General features: G+C 48.1%; 1 protein-coding gene across 1 annotated transcript in view; it reads left to right on the top strand.

Moving 5' to 3' along the window:
* Positions 1-307: 307 nt before the first annotated feature.
* The window catches only part of LOC144179256 (uncharacterized), a 32,948-nt gene continuing 12,223 nt past the window's right edge, over positions 308-21,032 (top strand). The window contains exons 1-4 of the mRNA XM_077707542.1: positions 308-466; positions 1,973-3,540; positions 6,569-6,737; positions 11,667-11,865. Coding sequence (XP_077563668.1) covers positions 2,077-3,540; positions 6,569-6,737; positions 11,667-11,865 — 1,832 coding nt within the window. The 5' untranslated portion in view covers positions 308-466; positions 1,973-2,076. The remainder of the gene's footprint in view (positions 467-1,972; positions 3,541-6,568; positions 6,738-11,666; positions 11,866-21,032) is intronic.

The raw sequence follows: 21,032 nt of genomic DNA, 5'->3' as shown, positions 1-21,032 counted from the left end.
TTTTTGTTGGTGTGGGTAACGGGTCTGTGATGCAGAAAGAGAAAATGAGCCATTTTTGATGGGAAGGAAGAAATAAAAAGTGAGAAAACGCAGGTTGTCTCCTCCTTCTCCCTTCGCCTCTGTTGAATATTTCGGGTTTGAACTGTTATCGCTGTTACGAAATGACCACTTAGCCTCCGGTCTGCCTTCCTGCCCCAAAATTTACATCACAGTTACTACTATCGCATTTAAATACAGAACCCAACCACTTCATTCTTAGTCAGTGCTGTCTGCGCAACCATAGCAACCATAGCACACCACGGAAAGAAATCCCTCTTCGCCCCATCAGCTTTTCTCCGTTCTCGGCCGACTCGTCGCTGCAGCCAGCAACAATGGGCTCAGCTCATGATCGCTGTTGGCCCTCTTCGAGTTCGGGAAATTTCCTCTTCTCTGCATTGACGGTTGCTGCTCGTACAAGTGATCACAGGTCAGCTGAACTTTCTGTCTTCGCTGAAAACGTTGTCTGGGAGTCTCTGAAACGCTTCTGAATGGGGAGCGCGCTCCGTTTGCGTGTATCGACGCCCAGCTTTTGTACTGCATTCCTATGGTGTCGTAATCGGCTTTCGCTTGTTTGTAAACTCAAGATCCCACCACCACTTCCTCGTCTATGCTTAATGCTTGCACCCGTTCGAGTTGCCGAATTTTTCTTTTTCACCCGCTGTGAAATCAATGTGAACTGGTCGCCCAATCCGTATACTTGACAAGGCGCGAGATTTTTCTTTTTTTCGTTTTGACGTCAACAACCGTTAGCAGCGCCGTAATGAGCGCTAACGCTTATGGTTTTCTTTGCGTGCTGTCATGTGCGGGCTGTATTATATATGCACTAGTTTAGGAGCTTGATGAATATCAGTGGTTAAATTAAGAAACTCAGCCTCTTAAGCCGTCGCAATGCTGAAGAATCTAGGAGAGCATGTTGGCTTTACAGTTAACGCACTTGACGTGAACCTTGCAACTTGCAACATTGATTTGCCATGCTTTATTGGACTTCGTCAGTCACGCATATTCAGCCGCGTTTTGAGAAATGCCTGTTTGAGAAATTGAGATCTCATTGTACGGATCAAGACGGCAAACTTGCGGCAATGAACTGATGACAGCTGATCTCGTCAATTGTTTAGGTTGCTTTTAGCAGAACCTAAGCAGCAAATAAGGCCAGGAAAACTCACCTGTAAGGTAGTTTGAATTAAAGGCTCTAGCTGTGTGCGTCGCGCGGCTGAGCGCTAGATGAGAATCTAAAAATAGAGCAGATGTCAGCGGAACACCGTAAGACCAAGAGTCAGTTTTTTGTAGAATCCAGTGTATTCGATTCTTACCTGCCCTCAACAACTGCACTTTTTTATTCAATTTTACTACTTCCAAATCACGCCCTGGTGTTATGGCAATTGTAAGCTGGTCCCCAATTTCTGAATGTCAAGGTCCTGTTCATATCGCAACAACGAACTATCGACCTCATTTATGTAACATCTGTGGCGTTGAATACACGTTAAGCAAAAATTTCTACACTTTCTGGAACGCTGTATCAGGGGGCAGCTATTGCATTGATAATATAGTCATAAACGATGTGCTGTGGAGATGCTTTGTAAAGTGTATTGTTCAGAGCTTCAGTCCAACTTCTCGCTCAATAAGTACACAGTTTTTCTTTGCGGTGGCCAAGGGGTGTTGGTGGAGAACAAACTCGTTCCGCTGACATAGCTTGATGGCAGCTCTAGAAGCAGATCTTTTGCTGTTAGTCTCCCCCTGAAACCTGGCTTCTCTTCATTGCAGCCATTTTATTCTGTTACATTGTTCCTTTTTTCTGGGTGCTGCAGATGTGGGTAATTGGTAATGTGATGAGGGCAATGGTTTGCGTTGTGTCATCTAGCGTTTCTTTTATACATTTCTCTACTTCGGGGCCTCACTAAAATCTGACCATTGTCGTTTCCGTCCAAAACGCAAGAGTGCTGCCCAGCCCTGGAGGTGTCTTCAGCGAGTGCCCGAAGATGGCAGCGGCAGCAACGTCAGTGGCCCTGATATCCGCTGGCCGTGGCTGCTGCACCGACGATGCTGCGCATTGAGCACCAGGAGCGCCGGTTGCCCCTTCACCTATGGCCTGCCCTTGTCAGTTGCCTCTTGCACCACTCGCGGGCTGACATGGGCGAGCAGGTTTCCCCGGGGGGCTCGCCCCACGGTCGCTCTACTCAGGATGACCAAAGATCACGGGAAGACAGTCTTGAGCAGCCGCTACGTGCAGGCCACCCGGTCATCTTCCAGGTCGACCTGCACCCGTCATCTTCCGGCCAGAACGTCGGGGTGTGGGAGGCAAGAGTGCCGACGGTGCGGCCAGTGTCGCGAGGCGACGAGGAGCGCGGTGCGACGGGAGGTGGTGAAATGGCTTCGGCTGCGGATTGGCTCCCCCGAGAAAACACGGGAGCCTTGCCCCTGAGCGTGTACATGGCCTGCCTCTCCCTGGACTCGTGCAACGTGTCCACCCAACGCTGCCGCCTCGAACCCGCCTGCTGCTGCGACTCGCGCGGCGCCCGATCAAAGTCGTCGTCGTCGCCTCACGGCACCGCATTTGGCCACCACCGGTCATCGGGCCGTGCCGACGGCTCCGCCGCAAAGGCCTCGTCGAAAACTCGCGTCTCGTCCTTACTCGATGAGCCCTCGAACTACACACTCGTTCTCAAGCCCAAAGCGCTCAAGCCCTGCCTGGCCGGAGGCTCCGTCCACTCCGTGCACTCGACTCACTCTGCGTCCTCCGTTGGGGCTTCGTCGTTTGAGAGGCCAGAGGTCGTCAGCCGTCCGGGAAGCACCCCCTCGCAGGTGCTGGGGTCAGGCGAGGAAGGCCGCGAACTGCTCCCCCCGATGCCGTACAGCAGTCCTAACAGTCCCGTCCCGTTCCTCACGGCATCGTCGAGCGACGCAAGCGCTCGCAGGAAGGAAGACGGCAAGACGTCGTCGACGTGCAGCAACTGCCGTCGTTCGCGCTCGGCAACGGTCGAGTCCAAGAAGCAGCTGAGGAGCAAGAAGAGAAAGGCGAGCTCCCGCGCCGAGCGATGCTGCTCGGAAGAGCTTGGGACGCACGAATCGTCTGAGGAGCATGCCGGAGAGGGCGTTTCTTCCGGCCAGGTCGGAAAGGCATCCCTGCGCACCTCGCTCGGCTCTTGCCTCGGTGCCCGGGGTCAGAGTGCGTCGAGGGCCGCTGACAAGGGGTCGTCCAAACGGCGCTTCTCGTTCACGCTTCCCAGTGCGTTGCTCAACGTGTTCCGGCGGGGTGGATCTAGTGCGGCGCCCTCGGTGCGGAACAGTTCGAGCCAGACGGATCCGTACCCCGAGGAGGTGGTCCACTGCAGCGAGAAGGCCACCAGCCCGTATGCAGTGCGGGCGCTGCCTCCGCTGCCCGGCGGCAATCCGGCGGTGGCCCTGTGTGACCACTTTGCGGGAGCCGACACGGTGAGCTGTGCGTCGGACGACTCGGATCGGAAGAGCCTCGACTACGCCTCCAGCATCGAAAAGGTTAAAGACGTGAGTACCTGTGCATGTTGTTGGCGGCTATTGGTTTTCTATGTGGCTCGATTTTGCCTTGGAAGGTTTGAATGGTGTCACTTTGTGCTGTAACTTGTCTGGAGACGAATGCATAACCAAGACTGTCGGGGATTAGGACTATTTTTTTTATGCGAGCAGCATGCTCCTTTCCTGGCAGGATTGCTTGTCTCTAGCACTGGATATGCAAAAGTCTTTTCTTTTTTCTTCTTGGTATTGTGGGTGTAGTTGCGGTGCAAGAATGATACAGGGTGCAGCAGCTGCGCCATTGAGCGTCATACTCATTTATTTACTTGCGCCATCCGTGGCCAAACTGCCTCTATTGTGCCAAACTCTATTATCAGCACTGTCCTCTACCGCATAGCCCGAAATGAGCGAAAAGATACGACCACCGGGATTCCCTGTGCCCGAAAACGGGGCTGAAACACCGTGTTTTTGGTTTAATTGCAGTTATGTTTCAGTTTTATCGAGGCAATAATTAGCGGCTTTGGACGTTGGCTTTTGCTTAGCCGTAAGGCCGCAGGCACTAAGCGCCTTCTCCGCCTCCGCCTTGGATTTATTTGCGTTGCATTTGCACAGTTCTGTTTGCCGGGGTCGGCCACTGCACCGCAATCATTTTAAAATAACCAAAAGTGAGCGAAATGTTTTTGTGCCGTATCGCAAATGGATAAAAACGGTAATATTCGCTAGAAAGGTTGCAGTTTATTGGAGGTGAACTTAGTTACTGTTTTTGACAAGCGTAGCTGCACGTATTGAACGAACAGGGTCTTGGACGCTTTGCCCTCCCTTGTTAATTTAGTTTGCCTTCTTTGTGAGGTAATTACTCATTTTTCGCCTGTGAACTTTGAGGTTAGCGTTGCTTATCTGGAGGATGGTCCAGCATAAAGGACACGCTCTTGTTTCATAGTCTACAGCGTTACAGGGGCCCCGAAAAGTAAACGGAGCATGGGCGGGAGATTTTGAAGGGATTTCTCTGCCATGTGCTTAGCCAGCAAGCTCTGAGTGACTTTTCAAGAAAGTCATTCTAGAATAAAATCGGGGTGCAAATATTTTGTTACGGCTGGCAGCCACATAAAATTGAAATTATTCTAATTTCGCCTGTACATTCGTCGACTCTTGCAGCACCGTGACGGGCGAAGACAAAGCTAATTTCTGCTTCGCAAGCACTGAAGCTGCTGTTCGCTAGAAAAAATGCAAGCGAACGCTTTGTTTTAGGCACGGAGCAAGAATAAGATAAAAGGCAAAACTAGGCTTCCTAGCGCGGCCAGATAATGTCACAAGCGCTCGTCACATGTTAAGCTAGCGGCATCTGCCGCGGGTGAAGAAACTGCGTGGCCGCCACAATCGGCATTTCACTGCTCAGCCGCGGCAGGAGTGCGGCCGCTATCACTTCGTCCATCAGGTGCCGCTACCCTCTCCTTCGCCGTCGCAGCTACGAAGCTTTGCAATCCGCCTTGGTTTTCATTGTGACATTATCTGGTCGCCCGTGCGCGCTTGCCGCAATGGGCCGTTTCACCTCCTATATATCTTTGCTCCATGGTTTTAGGGAATACCGCCGTGAGCTCGCTTAACAACACTGCCATCTACCGGACACTAAGCAATGGCCTGTTATCAGATCCCCTTTGATGTGCGCATGAGGTTTACCCTTTGAGTGGTGATGTAACGTGGTGCACTTGCTGGGGCTGAAGGTAGATAACTTGCATATTGTAAATTTCCAGATATAGTACAAGAACTGCATTCCAGGTGCGGAGTAGCTTCTAGTGCAAGTTGGAATGCCTAATATAAAGATAGATTATACTTAATTGACAGGGGGCTACTACAACAGCCTGTGCCGGCCCCCTTGCCAATACGGCCTTTCTGGCTGGTCTGTACCTGCTCCAAGCCTGCTAAAAAAGGAAATTTTTTCTGCACCCAGCACTGCTCCCAAACCCGTGGACTCTGTTCCACACCTGGTGGTAGCGACGTGAGATCAATTGCCTTTTATCTCCGTAGTACTGTGAAAGGTAAAAAATGGGGGCGTGACGGTGGCACTAAGTAAGGTACATGGTGGTGTGGTGTCCTTGTACTCTGTACAAGAGAGGTGCCATTGATGGGTTTGCATGCAACTAAAAAAATGAAATTCACTTGACCGTCAAGTGTCTCGTAGAATCACACCATTTGCGTGTTTTGACCTTTGTGTCCTTTATTATAGGATTTGTAGAAAGGCCCGCCTTTTGCTATCTATCACGTGACAAATTGGATTCTTGTTGTAGCGCAGCCGTAAGTTCCACCCGCTAAAACTTGTCTTTGTCTTGTGCATTGCTGCACATTTTCAAGCCTTGGCTTTCGTAAAAACAAGAGAAAAAAAAGGAAAAAGAGGAAGAAAAAGAAATAAAGTCTGTCATGTATCTTTCACAATTGCGCAATGTCACAGGTCACAGTGTGGAGCATGATCTGCGGTGGGGATTCTGGCATTTACTTTTCACTGTTTTCTTAGTTTATCAGGGAGATGTCACCACAAAATCTGCTGTACTATTTGGGGACTTGGCCCATCAGTCTATCAGTGCAGATGACCTTGCAGGGTTTTGCTAAAAGCTCACTGCTTTGTTGTCCTCACAGCAATGCTTTTAGGGGTGAAGCCCCATAGCGGTTGGGGCTGTTGGCGTCTCCTGTCGTCGTCGTAGTTGTCATCTCACGTGGTTACGGGACTAAAATACTGGGAAACTCGTTTACGCCTTGCGGTAAAACAAACCGCGTACTACAAATACTCCGGGACACTCGTTTACGCCTCATGCTAGAACGCTTCAAGCTTCAAAGACGAGACTTTCGCAGCAAAGCTGTATACTTCTACCAATGGTTTCATTTTCGTTGGCAAGAACGCCAAGGCGCCAAGAACGCACTTATAAACTGCATGCTTCGCCCCTCCCCAGGTTTCACAGTAGTGGAGATGGCCCGGGATTTTGTTTTTTTAAGAATGGCCTGGAAAAGAGGTGGGAGCAGTATTTAGTGACACTATGGTGTTTTTGTGCAGTGCGGCTGGTACTGGGGCCCCATCAGCGGGGAGACGGCGGAGCGGCTGCTGGCCCACGAGCCGGACGGCTCCTTCGTGGTGCGCGACAGCTCGGACGAGCACTACATCTTCAGCCTCACCTTCAAGCTCAACGGGCTCGTGCGGCACGTGCGCATCGAGCACGACCAGGGTGGGTGCCCCCTCTCCTCTGCTCTCTTCCACGAGTGGCTGCGCACTCCGGAGTTGTTACTCAACCGGGGCGTCAAAGGGAAACCGCCATCAGAAGGACCCACAGCGGTTGCTCAGTGGCTAAGGCATTGTGCTGCTAAGCCAAAGATGCAGGTGAAATGCTGGTCGTGGTGGCTGCTTTTCTGTTGGAGGTGAAAAGCAAAAACGCCCACGTATCAAAATTTTGGCAGACATTAAAGATCTCCTGGTGGTCAAGATTAATCCGGCGCCCTCCACTACAGCACGCCTCATAGGCCTGGTGTAGCTTCAGTGTCAATCATTCAACCAATCAATCACAGTTGGAGGGGAATCACAGGGGCTGTGAAAGCAAAGCACAGTCTCGTTTAATTTGAAAGGTCGAGCCTTTGGTAGATCACTCGGTTCCATTCCAGCCCCAAAAGACTTTTTTTCAAACAGGAAAAACGCAAGGAAAGTTGAAGAAGTTCCAAATTCCATGCTGCAGTGATGCCATAGTAGCAGCACTGACACTGTAAAGGCCAGCAACTATGTTTTAACGGCGTAAGGTTAGTGCTCAAGCGACAGACACGATCAAGAGGAACTAGAGGCCCCGCTACAATTTTCCAGTCATGTTTCTTGGTGGTTGCTTGAGTTGGTGGCACAATTGCGCAAATGAGATTCTGTGACGACTTAAGGGGCTGGGGAGTCACCACTGCCTCATCGGTTTTCCTTGATATCTCGATTATTTCTTTGCAGTTTGTGATTATTTCTTTGCAGTTTGTGATAAAATTTGTATTATCATCATCGGGACTGAGTAGTCTCTGTAATAAATCGAACTTACATTTTGTCTTCATGGCCCCTGTAAAACCTCATCGGTGGTTCGCGGTTCGTTTTCGTGGTGAAGGAGTCCTTCGCTGCTGATACTCAATTGTGACGGTGATGAACAATGAGAAGAGAGGACAGTGACAGCAGGGCACGATGGAAAAGAAAGAACTGTATTCACAATTACAGTAGACTCCCATTGAGACGAATTCGAAGGGAGCGTAAAAATTTGTTTGTATTATCAGAAATTCGTCTTAAGCGAAGGGATTTTGCATTGTGGACGTTACAATAGAGCAAAAATGTTCGTCGTAACCATAGTGCTTGTCTTAACTGAGTTCGTCCTAACGGGGAGTCCACTGTGTTTACAATGGTATTTACAGAGCATTGCTGTCTTAGTATTGAGTCTGAACTGAGTTCCACCCCAGAACTTCTTTCTTGGTGATCGACTGTTTTGCAGGTACGCCCTAGGTGGCAAGCTTTTACGTGCACTTAGCACGGAGGCCCGCAGGTTTTACTTCACACCCTTTGTGTGCAGTTCAGCACAGCTGATTGGTGAGCCAACCTGCCAAATAAACCAATGGTGGAGCCGAACGCTGTCCCACCAATGTCCTGATGTTCCTCTCCTCTCCCACCCGCAGTGGTTGAAGGAGAAAGAAAACATGCTGGCAGAGCATGTTTTTCACAGCTCGTAAAGGTTTCAGGTGTCGTCGTGCGCGCTAGTATCATTGCCCCTTTCAAACTGCAAGCGCAACACATTGCTTTTGAGGCACGCGTTTGGCGCCCGCAAGTCTATGTCGAGACAACTCCCCAACGACACTTTGTTATTCCTTTGTGGGTACGTCATCCTGGGGTGTCTTCAGCTGGAGCTGCGTTCCTGAAATGCCTTTACGGCAGCAACTGCATGGTTAAGTTTCACTGGTTATATGGGACCCGCGCACACGCGTCTTTCATCTCCCATCTCCCTCCCATCGGTATGACAACAAACAGAAGATGTTAGCAGCCTTACAGCTCCTTTAAGACCAACCACGTTGGCTAAGGTGTGCTGCTGAGCATGAGGACCCGGGTTCGATTCCCGGCCGCGGCGGCCGCTTTTCTGATGGAGGCGAAAAGCAAAAACGCCCATGTGTACGAGATTTCGGCGCGCGTTAAAGATCCCCAGGTGGTCAAAATTAATCCGGAGCCCTCCACTACAACGCGCCTCATCGCCTGCGTTGCGTCGGCGCTTTAAAACCCTACAATCAGTCAAGACCAACCACGTCAGGTTCTCTTGTGAGCTAGAAATTATTTGATACAAGCCTGCTAATGTCTAACATAAGGCGAGAAATACCCTGTAAACTTTGGACAACCAGCTTTAACATGTGGAATAACTCGTTTCCATGAAATTTGTTGATTATTTCACCTCGTGCCCTATTGGCCCTTGCTTCTCATTGCATGGCCCCATATCCATTCGGTTACTTGCATTTTGCGCACTCTCAAGTCCGGCCAAACTAGGCCCCTTCAAGACACAATGTCGTTTATGCAAATTTGCCTGCTCTTTTCTTTATATGCTTGCATCCTCACCCATAGGGTGACATCAGTTGACGTTCATTTTTTCGGGGCTGTTCAATCTGCTGGCCTGAGTTACCTTTCATGGGGCTTTGTAAGACCCAAAGTTTGGGCCCATTGGTATGTGGTGATAGTGCACGATTTGTTTCAGCGGTAAATGTCGCCAACTCTTGACTATTCGACATCGCTTTTGGAATGTTTCTGACCCTACTTGCATAGGTTACATTCAACTTGAAAGAGCTGCAAAAAATTCAGTCTGTCCATGAAGCCGCCTTCACTTAAAAATTGCGGGACCGAATATTTCTTTTGATGTGAAGTTTTACAGCAAAGCTGTCTATGGCTTGGTTCCTGTGACAATTTTTTTTTTATGCTGGTCTGCAGAATCAGCTTTGCGGCAAGCTAGCTCCCCTTCAAATTTTCTGTTACTTTTATTCTAATTTATTCTAAAAACTCATAGAGCAATCGGCCACTGCAGTGCCTCTGTCGTTATGCCAAGTTCTATTGACTTGTCATGGTTACTTACCTCACTGTGTAGTTGTCAACAGTTTAGAGTTTCCGCTTGCTGTCGATACGTGGGTTTCTACAGGAGGTGCGGGGTTACAAAAAACGGCTTTAGCTCGTGTTTAATCAAAAATCAAACATATCAAGAAACAAATTTTTAGATTTTGGACTGCTGAAACGACTCCATAGCCATCGGCAGATTAATCTTAGTGGGCATCATGGACAACTATCAGTAAAAGTTTTCTTACAGGTAAACCGGGGCTGCCATTCCAAAGTCATTGCAGCAGTATCACAAAGCGACTGTGGAAAGGACCAGTCCCATGTTTGTCTCCTAGGGTGAAACTGTACTCCTTCTAAGGCTTGTTAGAACGCGCTTCTCGGCAGAGCTAGGCAAGGGAATGACGCGCGTCCCAAACAACAGCAGAAGGTTTATTAACGGCACTGTTCTTGAAGATAACATGATTCTTCCGCAAGCATGTACTCTTGGCATACTCCCCAAAACACCGCTTTGCATCATCACAGTTCTCCCCTCCCCCTAGTGAGTGCACCAACAACGGGTGCACTCGGACGACATGCTGTGGTCCATCAATTCATGCACACCGGAGGTCTTGTACGCCATTCAACTTGCATGAACCTTGTTAGGACTCGTTACGGCTGTCCTACGTGATCTGCTGGGAGTCCTTGTGGCGATGAGGCTCGAGGTGATGCAGGTACAGTAAAGCTGTGTTACAAGAGACACTCAAGGGACCCAGGAAACATGTCTCTTGTAACCAAGGTCTCTTGTGTGCAACTCTGCTAACATGGTGAACATGAAAAAACCAGCCAAACCACTTTTATTCAAATGTCTCTTATAACCAAGTGTCTCTTGTAACAGTGTCTTTTGTGACAAGGTTTTACTGCACTTCAATGTCATAGTCCACGTGTGCTAGCTTCGCGCAGTCCAGGGCAACGATGTTAGGACAGCCACCTCTGTCGATCGTAATAAGCTTGTCTCCACATTTCACCTCTTTGAACGGCCCGTCATACAGGGCTGGAGTGGATGCTGTACAGCTTCATGCCTCACAAACATGATGGCAAGAGGAGAGATCACGGTGCACATGGACAGGCCTTGCTGCTGGTGGACGCGGAGGCACAGCGCAAAGCTTGCTCACGATGTCTTGCAGTTGCAGGGTGTAGTCCGTGTTTGCGTGGACGTCTGCATCTTTACTGTCAGCGAAAAACTCTCCTGAAGGGTGAAGTGTTGTTCTGTACACCAGTTCAACTCAGCGGCATCCAATATCTGCTTTCAGGGCTGTTCTAATTCCCAGCAGAATAAAAAGCAGCGCTTCTACCCAACTGTGACTCGCAGTTGCCGTCAGGCTAGTGAACCACAGCGATCTTGCACCTTGTACTGTCTTTAACGGAAGCAGCAGGGCAGTTTACCAAAGAGGATATCAAAAGGCAGCATCTGTGCTTCGAAAAGTGATGCCACTGTTGTCTCTACACATTGCTCTGCTATTGAAACAGATAGAATTGCTCTGCTGCCAACTGACTTGTAGTTTTATAGTTGTGGAAATTCTAGGGGGTAATTTTTAGTAGTGGCAAATTAAGCGTGTTCAACAGCATTGCATCTGGCAGGGCTGGGTAGGTTTACCAAAAAGGGAGCCAAAATATACGTGTCTTCACTGTGTCAACATGTCTCCAGGTCATTTTGAATATGGTTCTGGTGGTAAAGTCAATGATGTTGCAAGGGTAGAATTACGTTTATAAGCACATTTCATTCTCTGGCACCATGCATGCATTGTGGGTTGCAAATCTTTACTTTACCAGAATGTTGCCGAGCATAAGAAACATTCACGATGCCTGTTATTGATTCTAACATTGCTTGAGTATCAAAATAAAACAGTCGTTTCTGTTGTTCACTGTGTAGTTTGGTTAGTCCATGTTGAAGTGACACTGCACCTGACCGCACGAATACAAGTATCCGCTATCCCCAATTCTAGTATTCTCCCCAAAGTGTCCCTTGTGTAAGGCTCTGTTAACTTTGGGATGTTCATCAGTTTGCCACTGTTCTTTGTCCTTGCAGGAAATTTCAGCTTTGGCTGCCTGCAGAAGTTCCACAGCAGCACCATAGTGGACTTCATTGAGAACGCGGTGGAGCACTCGCGCAGCGGCCGCTACCTCTTCTTCCTGCACCGGCGGCCCGTGCTGGGTCCCATGCGCGTCCAGCTGCTCCACCCGGTCTCCCGCTTCAAGCAGGTCCAGTCTCTGCAGCACCTCTGCCGGTAAGAACAGCGGCGGCAGCAGGGGCAGACCTTGCGGGCAGCCGAAAAGGGGGTTACCATTTTTTTGAGGGATATAGCCTCCGTCATTGTTAAAAGTGAGACAGAGGTATGTCCCAACTTCAACCTACCTCTATCAGCTGAGTCCGTTTTTGGCCACCGTAACTTCCTTCCTTCATTGCTCCCTCCACTGTTCAGCTTCTCCATGTTTTTCGGTCCTTCTCTTGACAGCTACTTTGTTTGTCTGTTGTACATTCCTCAAGTTGCACATGCTACCCAGCAGCAGATTTCAACCACCATGTGCTCCTCTTTAGTCTGCTGCTCTCTAATCCATGTCGCATGCTTTCTGTCCCTGAGAGGGTACTGGTTGTCCCTTCAACAGCTGCTTGTGGTTTGCTAATGGTACCTTCAGCTGGAATGGGGGTGTGGTTCATTCGCAGCATACCACATGCCAAAGCCATTCCCATTCATTTGTGCCTGTTGAAATGCACTCTGGCGTAGGAAGCGGAGCAGAAAATTCATCAGTGTGCTTAGTTCAAAATATTCGAACTCCGTCAGAGTCATGCATGGAACTCTCACCTTTTCCCCCCTCTTGTCAGCATTCTCCTTTTTCTTACTCTGCTGGCAATATATTTTCCCAGCTGTGCAAGCAGCGAATTCCAGCTGTGGTCCTTGGGGTTACTCCCATTGCTACTCAGCCGCTATGGGAGTTAGTCAAAGGTTTTTGCCTAAACTGGGCACAGAAAGGATGTTGACCAAACTCGAAGTGGTACTGCATGCCGTGTCAGGCAGTGAAGGGATAGCCTGTCCATTTTTATTATTTTTTTGTTGTTGTTGGTCTTGAACTTGTGCAGCAAAGGGCAATATGTATTAAAGACGGGAAAAGGTGCCAGCCCCTCCGCCTCACTTCTGGCGAACACGAGGAGCATTGCTGCACTTTCACGCATAGAACTCATCTCGTGCATTAGCTGTACCTCATTGTCAGGCGTGGGTTATGTTGCTAAGAAATCCAAAAGAATATCCTCGGATATTTTTGACACATTTGACTGCACAAAGCAGCGTTTAAAGATTTTCGAAAAGGAATAAATGCACTAACGGTCATCAAACCATTGTAATCCTTTACTCGCACTTTAAGCACGGCATATCTACTGATTTGATGGCTTGTAAGTTTCTTCTGAGGTTAGAAAGGGGTTGTCAAATAAATGTGAAAATCCTGGTTATATCATTCTCCGTTCAGAAGCAATTTAATAGTTAAAAAAGGTTAAAGGAAAGCTTCTGTTTAAATGGGTGGCTCTTAGGCGTTGCTATCCCATGCTGCCTTGGGGTTGCTTACCTTCACCAGTACAGTGCGCACTTCTACGCACACCAGGGCCGTACCCAGGGGGGGGTTTGGGGGTTCAAACCCCTCCTAAAATCTTTTCCAGGCAGCACGTAAACAATACTTACTGTTGCTTTCAGCAAAACTACCCCCTTCCAAAAATTCATAACCCCCCCCCGAAAAAAATTTCTGGGTACGGCCCTGACGCACACATCTGTGCACACATCTGGGCATACCTCTGCAAATCGCTGCAGTTTCTTAGCCTTGCCAGTGACCTGTAGGTCCCATGTGTCTGAGCCGTCGAATGTTATTGCCTGCAATAACTGAAAGAATAGCCCCGTTTTTTTCAGCATTGCATACATCCCCATCAGTGTACGCCTCAAGGCTGCTGTAACTCTCCATCCAACGCTGGACACCGTCCTTGATACAGATTCACTCACATTGCTTTTATAGAAGATGCTGTGCGTTCTTTCAAGCACTGCAGCCATCTGCTACCTGGTTTGGTGGTGTTGCGGCCAAGAACAAATAAAAAACTAATGGCCTTTTCGCTTGCAGGATTAGCCTGTTCTATGCTTAGGCATCTACAAGCCATTTGTAGAGTGCTGCTTCTGTGCCACTTTGACTGGTAGCACGAATCCATTTTCGCTCACTGCTGCCGATGTCATTGTCCAAAACAGCAGATAAAACCACTGGAGAAAGCCAAAAAATTCGCTTTTGCTGGAATTTCGTTCCAGCGAGAAGGAAGATAATGACAGTAAATTCGCCCGCAAACCTAAAATTTATTTCCAAAAAGACGGTTATATTACTTTGTGAACCTTACCGTGCAGCAACTTCACAGCTCAGCTCTCACACTAAAAGAAGTGGTTCATTGCTAGTCATCATGCGCACCTTAGAGCGACCGAATCGTGTCAAATGCATCCAAAACGTCCGGCGGGTTCGCCTTCTCCGCACATTTTTGTCCTTGGTCCTCGTCATAGAGTATGTCCGAGCATGCAAGCGAAGTTGAGCTTCTTTTTTTGACGAACTTTGCCACGCAGTGGCACCTCGTTGTTCCAATGCTGTTCACAAAACCAAGTGAGCACTGCTTTGTTGATGTCCAGAAAGGCCACAACCGTCAGTGTTTTGTTTCACGCACATGTGCCAATAAAGATTGGCGTTATTACTTTTCAAAATGGTACAGCGAGCTGCAGGCTGTCCCAAACTTGTCGGTGCTATCCTCTTTTCCTCCACTTGTCCAATCATGGCTGCTTTATCTTGTAGTGATAAAAACTTCCGCTTCTTGGCCAGTGGATTCATCTTACTGGGAGCACACATGCTCATCGCTGCACACTCAACGAACGCACGCGCACCACGTGCGCTGTTTGGCGGTAGCCGGCTAGTGTAGCCCAAGCCAAAGCCGTGAGTCACTGTGTGTTGCCCTTTGGTGGTGTCGCTGGTGTTGTTGCGCTCTGCTGCTGTCGCTGCACAGTCTTTTTTGCAAACAGATATGGTGGTGACCATGCAAGCTTGCTGTGGCAGAAGTTTACGCACTTTCAGTCCGGAAAAAAAAAAAATGCATTTGAGCACTTTTTGGACAATTTCAGTTTCAAATAAGTAGATAAAATGCCGACCGGACTTGCAGCGAATTTTGTTAGCGTGGTGTCACTTTCCAAAAACATTTCATTGCTGCGAGATATGAAATACATGGGCTTCTATGGACATTTGCCGGGGATCTGAAAATATTCCGTTGCCGTGGCGATTTCGTACTCATGGGATTTCATTATTGCAGAATTTGATTGTATTTTGGCAGCATTTTTTACGATTGTCGTTTAAGCTGACTGCGCTGTGTTATGCTTCCACACATTGTTTGTTTTCTCTACGCTGTTTGGCAAACTTTATCCAAAATATGGCACATTTCACTCTTGGAGAGAGCACCTTTCATTTCACCTAGGACGTTCCGAGTCTCACTGGACTCGTCATTGCCGGAGGCACAGGGTAGTAGATCAAGCTGCTACTGCAGAGAAGTTCAACCGCCCTGTGAGAGCTTTTATATCAAAACAAACTCGTGCTCATTAGTCCACTTTTGTTCGGTCTGTGCGGATCATTGCATGGGAGTTCCGCTCGGCGAAGTGGAGAGGTGGAAAATGCTAGGCCAGGAAGGGTGAGGGAAAGTGGCAAGGCGGCAAGGAGCCCATGAGCAGGCGTTGAGAGTGCATGCCTCAAAAAAAGAAACGCTTCCCATGGTCGGAATCGAACCTGGGTTCCTCCCGTTATGAAACCAGCGTCTATCTGGTTGCCCTATCATCACATTCGGGGCACACAGCATTTTCTTCGGGTTTGTAGCGAGGGTTTTGGCTTCGGACTCTGGCTGAGTTGGACCTTGGCTTTGGACAAGGGCAGTTTGCAATTCGGACTTTATCGTAGGGTGACTTGTGAACTTTAACTCAGTTTTCATAGAGAAAGCTTTGTTCTTTAACCCTCTTTCTCTTAATTAAGAATGGAGTAGACCTAAGAAAAGCCAAATTCAACCTAGTTAAGACCCCTAACTCCACTGTTTCCTCAGTCTTCACATCTTTATTTGCGAAGGTGGCCTATGGTGGCCTATTTTGTGTTCTTTTATTTTTTTTTAACCATTGAGAAGTGACACTATGTTTTTTTTTTGGTGTGGGCAGGCAGGCCGCTTGGTTTAGCTGGTGGCATTGCACCGTGGAGCAAAAGCCACTTGGAAGCTTGCCAACGTACATTGCATTTTTTTTTCTGCGATGAAGCACCACTGCATGAAGGGAAATGTGATGGGGAGGAGAGCTTGGCCCAGCAAAACCGGCAACCTTTCTGGAGACCCCCCTAAAGGGCTGCTGAAGAGCTTTTAAAAAAAATTTTATTGGTGGCATTATTTTATAGTTTTCTTGATGCTGAATTCGAAAAAACATGTTTATTTTGTGTGTAAACAGGCCCAAACCGCTTTTTTTCATGAAAACAAAACGACCCCTGCCTGGAGGCACTGGCAGAGCCCTGGCTGCCTTTTGCGATTGGCAGGCGGTAAATGACATATTCGGAAGTGCCGGCGTTGCAGTGACTGCTTGGCCCGAGGAGCTCATTCTGTTCTTGTTCAGATGCAGGCCAGGAAGTCCTCTAGGGAATGGAAGACGCGCACAGCCTTTCCTTAGAAGATGGGAGCCTGAGGGAAGCATAAACACAACAAGTTCACTCGCTATGAGCGTTAGGAGGGGTTTTCCCCCAACGACTCATGACTGAGTTCAGTTTCCCAGATGCAGGGAACTTGTGCAGATATTGGGTCGTCGCTTTCACTACCAGCACTAATCACAATTCTTAACACCATTTTTTGGCACAGCATCATTTCCTTTTTTGCATGTGTAACTTTGTTTTTGCATACGGCCAGGTGGTAACAAGCTATGTGCAGCGGCCTGCGTCGATTTATGCGCACAGGCAGCAACGATGTGGCCGCCGCCGGTTGCCGCGTTGCACAGAGTTGCTGGGGCTGGGTCGCTCCGTGGCCAGTCAGTGGAATGTTAGACCTGGCACTGCTCCACATACGCAGTCTTAGAAAAGGGGAACTGAGCATTGGGGGCTCCACAAAAGTTAGGGGAACCCAAATGCAATACGCTCGCGTGCAAAAAGTTTCAGAAGAACGCCTTCCCCAACAGCTCGGACGTGGAGAACTTTATGCTTAGCATTGAGGCAGATATTTGTTTGCTGCTATCCCTACAAATTGGGAATGCAATCCTTAACACAGTATTTCACCACACTATCATCCCCTTTCCAGTATGTGGAACTTTATTTTCACGTTGATTGCGATTTTAGCGATGAGTGCTGTGTTCGTTCTTGCGCACAGGTAGCGCCATTCTTTGGCCCCTCGCTGCATCGCATGCTCGGGCAGGTGTGATTGCTTTGTCAATTAGCCTCTGTGCCCGGTCGACATAGAGAAGTGTAGGCTTCGCATCCCTGCACAAATTTGATCGCCGCTTTCATCTCGGATGACAATCGCTAGCACTATTTTTCACCACACTATCATCCACTCTCTTGCATGTTTACCTTATTTTTCACAATTTCTGTGGTTTTGGGCAGCAGTGACAAGCGGTTGCTGTCATGGCCTGCGCTACTTCGAGCTGCTTTGTAGTCTGTGCAAGCATGATGCATGGTCAACGCATGTGCAGAACGCTTCCGCGCTCAGAAAATGTTTCACCCTTTCCAGCTTGCTTGATTTCTTGCTAACGATGCGTGAAATCTACATACTTGGCTGAGCTGTTCTCACAGCCCACAATGTTGATCTGGAAAACGAGCAAGACATTATGGAAACCCAGAGCATTGCGGTTTCCTAAATTTTCTAATCCCCTTATAATAATGGATCAGAAACTTGGGGCACTTCCACATTTATTTGAGCCAGTCTTTTTGTGTATGAAGCATGGAGCTCCGGTGACACGGCCAGCCCGGACTACTCGTGAAGGCTATGAAGTAGCCACGGGTGCTCGGGTAGGAAACCTTTAGTATCTAGGAGTCGTTTTAGAGGATAACTTAAAAACACAGTGGAATTATGGGTAAAGATCAATAAAGGCTAATAAAGTTTAGATTATACGCCTGCTTAATTCGGAACTGTGCCCAAAAAACTGGGAAACAGCGAAGCGGCAGCGCACGTCACTGGCTGTCTTCTGAAAATGACGTTACTGCTGGTCGCTTCCTGTCGATTTCTTGCTCTTCCGGCGGTGCGGGAGTGAGCAGTTGGCGGGGCGTAGGGTCAACTTTATTGACAAAGACCACTATCCCCAAGCTAAAAATGCAGAAAAGAAGTTTACAGGCATTAACTGACAAATGTATTAACAGTAAAGAATAGATTTTTATCTAATTTTAAAAGCACTTCAGCAGCCCTTTAAACCAGCCATACACCTGCAATTAGCTCATGGCATTGGAGAAAAAAATTGGCTGCGTAATTGTCGTCGAAAAATGACAGTCTTCTGCTGCCACTCCCATGTTGATGCCTGTCTTCTCTCCTCCGCCTACCTCTGACGTTTTCCTCCTCCAGTCTCGCTCTTCCATTGATAAACATGGTGGAGGTATGCTCAATTCCCGTGTTCCACTGATCACGCATTATCTTTTGAAACCTTTCATTACTGTTGGGCTTTGAATGCCATCACAATGCCCATGATCCAGCGCTAGCTCTTCCTTGCATTTTTTGATCAAAGTATTGTATCAAAGTAGGTGATTCTCGTTCGAAGTATTCTCTTACTCTTGGCTGAAAGGCTGAATCGAAGGGCAGACACACATACAGACCAAACTTTTTGGGTTTGAGTAGCTCAGGAAAGACTGCCAGCTTTAAAAGAAATAAGAAAAAAAAAAAGAGCAGAGGTGCTCGCTTGGTTTGGAGGCTACAACCAAGCAGCACTGGCTGTGTGTGATGTGGTGAAGCCAGCTTGTGCAAGAAGCCAAGCTTGGCAAAAGGGTAGGCTGCTTGATGGACAATGTTTTTTTTTTTTTTCTTTAAAAAGCACTTTGTCTGCTAAACTGCTAAATTGAATTTGTTTGCTTTGTTAAAACTGGGCCAAGAAGGCGTTGAAAATGAGGAAATTAGGCAATCACGATCACTTTGTTGTGACCACTATTTCATTTTTAGTGGGGTAATTATAGCAGAATACACAGTAACCATCATCGTGATGATAGCTATCAGTTTAGCCACTCTTATTGTTGTAGCTGTTGTTACCATCACTTTTCCTTTTAGCTTGTGTGATTTAGATCAAGGTGTGTTCGTATCTTTTATTTCTGTACGCCTCGAGCTTCGCGATCACTGCGCCGCCTGCTGCTGCTTCTCCGCAGCGATTACGGGAGCAGTGCTGTGTGCCTCATTAGGACTCATGCAGGGTTTTGGTTCTCTTTTGCTTCTTTTTGTCCTCCCGCACCCAGCTTGTTACGGTGATGTCTGTAAGCAAACAGTACATTTAGGGCACTTCAAAAAACAGCTGCGTCATGGTAGAGTGCTCGAACGCCAACAAAAGCTATCCGGTGATGCGGTTCTGCGTGCTTCTAGGCTGCTCTTACGGGCATAGGCGATGGCAGTAGCATATCACCACTGTCACCTCCGAATACGTCAGGCACAAGTGAATTCTACTGTCACCTTGTTTAGACCTGATACTGGCGCATTGAGAGGTTGGTTTTGTTTTGCAGCGCGGACAACGAATGTGGCTTTGTTTCGAATATATACGTCGTAGAAAAATATGTTTCGGGGATGGGATTACCCAATACCTGACAAAAATGTGCCTTTTATGGGAATATAAGCCACGCAAAAATGTTAAGTATATTTCAAGGCGGTGCCCACTCATGCCTTATAGCAAGGACCAAAAAAAGTTAATGAAACCACGGAAAAATAAATGATCTGCCAAGTCCGGAAGAAACAGAGCAGCTTGTACGGGTATGAAAAAACCCAGTGCAGCTTCGTAAAATACTAAAAACGTTTGTCGAAACTTAGCAAGGTAGGACTCACCGGGCTTACTAGATGCGAAATGCACTGATATTTCGCAAGACACGGGGTTGGGGGACGCTCAACTATATCGTTGTGCACAAATGCAGAGCAAAATCAAGGGACAATCGAACGTTTTAGTAATCACACACACAAGCTGCGCGTTCAGTTTCCTCTTGTTTTTCGACTTCAGCGCACAGCTGATCACTCGGTGGATGGATTTTTCGAAGTACAGGGCAGGGAGTTCACAATGATTAAAGGCGTCACTTGAAGAGTGTGGTATTTGATAAGGCCATCTGATTTAAGTTTGTGCTAGTTTCTGCAGGATCCCTGTGTCGTATGATAATGTTTCGAAGACGCGTTTAGTCACGGATGTGGCTTGCTTTATAAGCCCGTCGCCGCCCTGGTCGCGGAGGATATCTGTAGCGGATGATGAATGTTTGCGAGCGCTCACCTCAGGACCAGACAACCCCGCATTAAATTCTTTGTCGGGTGCGGACCCCCAGGTATACTTATGTATTATTTACCGTACTTCTTTTGTAGAATGTTCCTAAAATTTATGCCACATTGGTTGTCCAAGGTAGTGATCAATATCCGTGGTATTATATTAGCAATCGTAGCAGGCGTGCTGTCAGGTATGAGTGCTCCGCTGGGATAAAGAGCGCAAAACCCATTTACATCACGGTGTATAGACATCGCATGACCATGTGAGGACATGCGGCTTACGGAGACACTGTTACTAAATTGATTGGTTGATTACAGGGTTTAACGCGCCAACACAATGTAGGCGATGAGGCGCGTTGTAGTGGAGGGCTACGGATTAATTTTGACCACCTGGGGATCTTTAACAAGCGCCGAAATCTCATACACAGGGTCGTTTTTGCTTTTCGCCTCCATCAGAAAAGCGGCCGTCGCGGCCGGGAGTCAAACCCGCAACCTTGCGCTCAGCAGCGCAACGCCTTAGCCACCGCGGCGGGTGTTAGTAAATTTCAGGGAAGTGGAATTACAATCAGTCCTATGCATGTGGCAGCTTCGCAAAATTGGTTTGTAACACACACCTGGGGCTCATACAGACCGAATATACCACACTAAGACCGCGCCAGAAATGTTTACTCTCTCGTAAATACACCACATCTGCGAACAGAGCGATTTCTCCACATTAATACATGTTTCGAACGCATGCTAACGGTAAATCTCAGTCTCGAACGTACCTCAAAAGCAGCGGCGACAGTGGGGAGCGGGACGGCGGCTCCCGCGGCTGGTTTCGAAATGGGCCGCTATGGGGCTTTCAGTGGCGCCCTTACAGGCAGCGCTCGAGGCGTATAACAACGCGCATAGCTATAATTTCTATAAAAATTTCAATAACAAATTCTGCAATTTGTATAACAAAGTCAATTTCATAAGAAC

This window comes from Haemaphysalis longicornis, unplaced genomic scaffold (assembly GCF_048455015.1).
Source record: "Haemaphysalis longicornis isolate Haplotype H1 unplaced genomic scaffold, Haemaphysalis longicornis Haplotype H1 scaffold_4, whole genome shotgun sequence".
NCBI classification, from domain to species: Eukaryota; Metazoa; Arthropoda; class Arachnida; order Ixodida; family Ixodidae; genus Haemaphysalis; species Haemaphysalis longicornis.
The sequence above is the reverse complement of the archived record's forward strand: the minus strand, read 5'-3'. Positions and strand labels throughout refer to the sequence as shown.